Here is a 6,672-nt window from a genome sequence, read left to right as displayed (position 1 = left end):
CTCCCTTGCTCTGAGCTGTCCTCCTCCCCTCCAGAAGCTAAAACACCAGATAGGTTGTGTGCTCACAACATCCAGACACCAGAGAGTCCTAGCCAGTCTGGCCCTCACCCTGTCCTGGGAGTGCTGCTGAGAGGTTCAAGTGAGCCAAAGCTGAAACAGTCTAAGTCCCTTCAACACACAGGAGCTAAAGGACACACTAAAGAGCATGGCTTGGGCCTGGGAAAGTCCTCACTCCTAATGAAGGAGGGTGGGGACAGTTGAGCAACTGATCCAATACCTATCCATAAAGGGCTTCAGTCCCACCTGGCCTGGAAGGTCACTGCTGTGCTTCCACCACCTTAGGACAAGCCAGAACTAACCCTAGGAAGGGAGAGATACAGTCCCTTCCACATCTAGGTACTGCACAACCTATCTCCCACCCCTCCTCCCTACCACAGACTTGTTTCTCAAATCAGTGCCAAGGGACCAGAAGAAGAGCAGAAATTAGAGAGACATTAATTTTAGAGTCATTCCAGTTTGAAACCACAGGGAAAGACCCCAGGTAAGTGGCTTTTTCCATAAGTAACAGAGAAAGGAGTCATATGTTTTATGGAGCCCAATAAGTGTCCATTTGTGCCCCAACACCCATGTTAAACATGGCTAGCTTTAAAGGCATCTGTAGCTAGCTTTGAGCTAAATTACTTGGAACTATAAATAAAAATGTCACCTTGCCGCTACAATATCCAATCTAAAGAAAGATGTTAACAGCCAAGAAAATGAGTCAAGGGTCACCAATTCCAACTCCTATGCTTAAAGTCCTCTATGGATCCACCTCCTTCACAATGAAAGTGTACCAAAGTCAAAGGTATCTGTATAAGAGTCCATGGCTGGCTCCAGCTACGGTCTTCACTGATTTAAGTAACTGCGTGCCCATGTGTGCCAGACACCATACTAGGCCTAAGGGCTAAAATAGTGAGCAAAATTCAACTCCAGCTGAAAATTCTTAAGGAATTCAAAACCCTCAGAGAAGTGGGCTGCCACAATTCAGTTTAGTTCTCAGCTGCTCCTTCTCCCAGTTGAAAGGACACAGGGAGCTAACCCATGGACAAACCAGGACCATTTGGTGCAATTTCCAAACTCTTCGGGGTGAGCTGGAACTCTGCAAAGACCTTATAAGGCCAGGGTCCTTGTGCTTAGGGCCTCTTTATGGAGAAACCTAGTCACTGAAGCATCTCTACTCTCAGGGTCAGCCTGGTCCTTGAGACCTAAGGCGGCGAAGGTGGAGGCCTAACAGGAAGTCCATCTCCCCATGTTTCAGGGACCCTTAGCTGAGTCCTTATAAAAATAAATTGGCGAAACCCAAATAAAAACCTTACTTTCTGTTTAATCTGTTTTGCCAAACAAACACAGTGAAAACTTTAGTCTGACTAATTGTACAGAAAATAGAATTTGTAACCAGTAGCAAACATAACAGGATAGACCTAAGTCCCTGGCAAGCTGGATCTCCATCAACAGGTCACCTAGATCCCCTTGTCGATGGCCTCCTGGGAGGGAGGTCCTAGGAGGCAGAGGCACAGATCTGCCAGTCCCCATCAGAATCACAGGCTGCACCTGGGAAGGAAAAGCACAAAAAGTAGAACTGATGTTACTTGGATCTCTTATCACTACACACAGAAGAGTTGTCTCTGATTGCCGGCCAAACTCAAGGTTCAGTTGTTTTCCCAAAGCCACAGTCCTTGGGCATCTCGCCTGCATCCCTAGGGGATAAGTTTCAAGTTCAGTGGTTCTGAAGCCTCTGCTTAACCAGAACCTGCAACATAAACTTGGGGTTGGGGAGTCAAGGTAGGGAGGGGTAGACAAAGTCATAATTGCTGGTGTCACCAGTGCAGAGTCTGAGATCCCAGACTTCAGGACCTTGCTTCAGGAGGAAACAAGAGAGGGTGCTTGGTCACCAGCAAAAGAGTCCAGCTGCCCTAAGGCTCAGTACTGCCAACCAGTGCCCCAGGAGTATGAGGGAGTTCAACAGCGGTGGCCTCAGGTCCCTCTAAGCTGGCAGGAGTCTGGGAGTCCCGAAGGCCGAAAGGGGACTCGTTCACATTCCGTGCTTCTTGCGGATGACAGCCATGGCCAGCAGCCTATCCTTCTCGCGTAGTTCTTCACGGAGTTTGGCTTCGGTGAGACGCAGGTGACGGATGCTGCCCTTCATCTCCTTCATCTTCACCTCCATCAGCGCCAGGATGTCCCGCTGCTCGTTCAGCTTGCGCAAGAGCTCCTCCTCTGTGGTGCCTGACGACAACGAGTACGAGTGGTCGGAGCCAGTATCAGGGAAGCCCTCTTCCCCGACCACCACCAACTGGGGGCCCATGGGGCACTCGGCGGCCTCCAGCCCTGCTGTAGCAGCCTCTAACTCCGACGCAGCGGCTGCGGCGGCTGCGCCCTCTGCGGCCGCGAACTCCACTTGCACCGTCAGGTCAATGGGCTTCACATCTTCTCCCGTAGGAGTGGTGGGAGCCGGAGGCACGGATCCCGGAGGCTGGCTGCTGTCCACAGCAGCCTGAAGGGTGAGGAGCACAGCCGCAGAAGCAGATACCAGGTTCGGCTGCAGCTGGGCGGTCTGGGCAGTGGAGGCGGACGGCGACGGCTGCTGCTGCTGCTGTTGTTGTTGCTGCTGCTGCTGCTGCTGCTGTTGCTGCTGCTGCTGCTGCTGCCTGCGGCGGGCGGCTGCGGCCCCCGCGGGTCTGCGTGCTACTTTGCGCTCGTTGACGCCGCGCAGCGGGAAGATGGTGGGGACCCGCACCGTGTAGGTTTTGCGGCCGCCCTGGAAGTGAACGCTGCAGAGACGGTGGCCCGTGGTGGGCTGGAAGGTGGAGAAGCACCCACTGACGCCGGCACGGGACACATTCTTGAGCCAAAGGCGCCGCAGCTCAGCGTCCTTGGGAAACGTGTAGAAGTGCAACGCCTTGTCCCGGTGCGAGTTGTTGTAGCAGCCTGGCACGCAGCACGTAAAGCCAGGCATGGCTGCGCCGCGCGGCCCGGCCCAGCCCACCGGCCTTCTGAGCCTTTCGACGGCCCGGTCGGTATGCCGCCGCCCGCCCCTCGACGGGCGGCACCGCGCGAGGCCTTCGGCAGCCTCCCACTACTGCCGCCCGGCGCGGCCGGCCTGGCCCGGCGCCCCGCGCCCAGAATACGCCTCCCGTCGGCCCGCGCCGAGCCAGCCGCCCAGCCGCCCGCCTGCGCTCCAGAGTGGGCCCCAGGGACGCCGCGAAGGACCGCCTGGGAAAGAGGACTACGCCCCCCACAATGCACCGCGGCAGAAGCCGCTCACTTCCGGAGCGGGGCGCGCTTGTTCCGGTCTCTTTGCAGGGCACCGCGACAGCCCACGTAGAGCGGACTTTTCCCCTACACGGCTCACCCTCGGCGGACTAGAGAGGCGTATTCGGTTGGAACTCTGTCGCTTGGAGCGCCCTTCGCAAGGACCTGGAATCCTGATGGGGGTCGGGCGGCGCGCGTCTCTCCAGTGCGCAAGCGCCCTGGGCATGTGCCCACGGAAACTATAAGTCCCGAAATGCCTTGCGCTAAACTTGGCGGCTGCGGCCTGGAGCGCCGCCTAAGGGAAAGGTCGGATTGCAAGCGGACCAGGATTCGGACGAGGTTGTGTTGTTCGCCGGAAGCGGTACCCCAACCCTGAGCTGCTGAGTCCACGGCATTCCTGCGGGGGAGGGGAGGAAGGACCTAAGCCTCAGCGCCCCAGAGGACCTCAGGGAGCCCTTTTGTCTGAATTAGAGACTCTCCCCCGACTCAGATGCCGCTTGCCTTGACTGTCTTATTGACCTAAACATAGTCATCACTAGGCGCCTACTGTGCACCGAGCATAGTGCAGGGAGTTGGGAACCTTGCAGGAACCATACCGACCCGGCCTGACTATAGAGGGATGAGGGTCAGACTTTTGGATAATAGATGTGAATGAATGCACACTAATGGATGTCTAATCACAGAAATAAACGCTCCAAAAAAAAAAAAAAATCAACAAGGGAGAGGGAGAAGTGGGAGGCGGAGGCCCAGGAAGAAAAAATCCACGAAAAGCTTGGTTAGGGAGGAGTCGCTGGTTTTTGCCCGGGAACCAGCCTGTAAGAACCTGAGGCAGGAAGGAGCTAGGCTCTGCCCTTAAGGATCCTCAAGGGTAGCCAGAATAGCAGAAGCTCCGAAAGATAACAAACTGGGCCAAGTTAAAAGATTTGTGATTTTATTCTGCCGGTGACTGGGAACTGTTGAAGAGGTGTTAAACGAGAGGTTGGACAGGATTTGTATTGTAACAAGTCACCTCCCCACTCCCTCGACTTCCTTGGGGAAAGTGTTCTAAAGGGCAAGAGAAGCTGTGGAAAACCAGAGAGGAGGCCAGGCACTCGTCATGGAGAATTACCTGTAAGCTAGCCCTCCTTTGTCGAGTTCCCCGTTTCTCCCACTTCTTGCCGTTCTTCACCCTTTCTCCTGACTCTCCTTCCTCACTTTTTTCTCTTCTGATTACAGACCACGGGTATGAATTCGAAGCCTAGTTTATATATTATTTCTAATTATTTGATATAAAAACAAAATAGATCGGGCCTTTTAAAAGTTTGCAAAAGCACTCCAAGTTAACTGTCACTTTTTTAGTTATTCCTTTTTATTTTTGGCTGCATTGGGTCGTTGTTGCCGCACACGGGCTTTTCTCTAGATGCGGCAAGCAGGGGCTACTCTTTGTTGCAGTCCTTGGGCTTCTCATTGCAGTGGCTTCACTTGTTGCAGAGCGCGGGCTCTAGGTGCGCGGGCTTCAATAGTTGTGGCGTGCGGGCTCTAGAGCACAGGCTCAGTAGTTGTGGTGCACAGGCTTAGTTGCTCCGCGGCATGTGGGATCTTCCCAGACCAGGGCTCAAACCCGTGTCCCCTGCATTGGCAGGCGGATTCCTAACCACTGTGCCACCAGGGAAGTCCAAGTTTGTTATTCTTTATTGTAAAACAGACCCATACTTAAAATGTTCTAGAAACATAAACGACAATGGGGAAAAAAAGAACTATTTTTCTGGTCCCAACACCCAAACATTACCATTGCATTTCTGTTTACAACCAATGTAATCCTTGGTTATTTGTGTGGTTTTTTTTTAATTAATTAATTAATTTTTTTTGGCTGTGTTGGGTCTTCGTTTCTATGCGAGGGCTTTCTCTAGTTGCGGCAAGCGGGGGCCACTCTTCATCGTGGTGCGCGGGCCTCTCACTATCATGGCCTCTCTTGTTGCAGAGCACAGGCTCCAGATGCACAGGCTCAGTAGTTGTGGCTCACAGGCCTAGTTGCGCCACAGCATGTGGGATCTTCCCAGACCAGGGCTCGAACCCGTGTCCCCTGCATGGGCAGGCAGACTCTCAACCACTGCGCCACCAGGGAAGCCCCCAGTTTTTTTGATTGTTTGTTCGGTTTTGGTTTTGCTTTCTTGTGTTTTTTGGCCACACCACGCGGCTTGTGGGATTTTAGTTCTTGGACCAGGGATTGAATCCGGGCCCTCGGCAGTGAGAGCGCAGAGTCCTAACCACTGAACCACCAGGGAATTCCCCCAGTGTTTTATTATTTAAAACAATATTTATGGGGCTTCCCTGGTGGCGCAGTGGTTGAGAGTCCGCCTGCCGATGCAGGGGACATAGGTTCGTGCCCTGGTCCGGGAGGATCCCACATGCTGCGGAGCGGCTGGGCCCGTGAGCCATGGCTGCTGAGCCTGCGCGTCCAGATCCTGTGCTCCACAACAGGAGAGGCCACAACAGTGAGAGGTCCGCGTATCGCAAAACAAAAACAAAAACAATATTTATAACATATTATTATTATTTTGTCTGCATTGGGTCTTCGTTGCTGCACACGGGCTTTCTCTAGTTGAGGCAAGAGGGAGCTATTTTTCGTTGCAGTGCACAGGCTTCTCACTGCAGTGGCTTCTCTTTGTTGTGGAGCACGGGGCCTAGGCGCGCAGACTTCAGTAGTTGTTGCTCGCGGGCTCTAGGCTCACCGGCTTCAGTAGTTGTGGCACTGAGGTTCCGTAGATGTGGCTTGCGGGCTCTAGAGCGCAGGCTCAGTAGTTGTGGTGCACGGGTTTAGTTTCTCCGCAGCATGTGGGATCTTCCCGGACCAGGGCTCGAATGTCCTCTGAATTGGCAGGTGGATTCTTAACCGCTACACCAGCAGGGCAGTCCCTGTGTTTTGTTTTGTTTTTTTGACAAATAGTAAATATAAAGTTTAATCAATCGTGTAAACACAGTAAAGACAATCTATGCAAACACAAATAATGCTGTGAAAAGTAAGCTCATTCTCAAATTGTTTTGAAAAGTTTTTAATGTTTTTTCCATATTATCCAGTCCAAAGCTTTACAAATAATAAATAAATATTGCACTTAGGTGGTTGATAGTGATCGCGGAAATGTGCCTGCAAAGGGCTAGCAATTTAAGCCAGATAACACAAAGGTCAGATCTAAATGACGAGGAATATTGATATGATTTTCCTCTGCAGTTCTCTAATTTTGAGAAGCAAGAATCTTATTTTTTCTTTGCTCTATTTTTTAACATAAGCACAAATATGCCCACGCCACTGCCAGTATCTGAAACTTTACACATAATTTAGGAGCATGAAGGAGAACTCCACAGGAAACTCAGAGCTCAAGTTCTATTTCAATTCCCATTAAA

At 52.2% G+C, this 6,672-nt stretch overlaps 1 protein-coding gene across 1 annotated transcript; it reads right to left on the bottom strand.

Annotated features, from left to right (window-relative positions):
* Window positions 1-1,223: 1,223 nt before the first annotated feature.
* On the bottom strand, window positions 1,224-4,047 carry THAP11 (THAP domain containing 11). The gene has a single exon (XM_059998859.1). The coding sequence runs from the start codon at window positions 2,993-2,995 to the stop codon at window positions 2,072-2,074; it is 924 nt and encodes a 307-aa protein (XP_059854842.1). The 5' UTR covers window positions 2,996-4,047; the 3' UTR covers window positions 1,224-2,071.
* Window positions 4,048-6,672: the final 2,625 nt, after the last annotated feature.

Source organism: Delphinus delphis, chromosome 20 (genome assembly GCF_949987515.2).
Source record: "Delphinus delphis chromosome 20, mDelDel1.2, whole genome shotgun sequence".
Classification (NCBI taxonomy): Eukaryota; Metazoa; Chordata; class Mammalia; order Artiodactyla; family Delphinidae; genus Delphinus; species Delphinus delphis.
The sequence above is the reverse complement of the archived record's forward strand: the minus strand, read 5'-3'. Positions and strand labels throughout refer to the sequence as shown.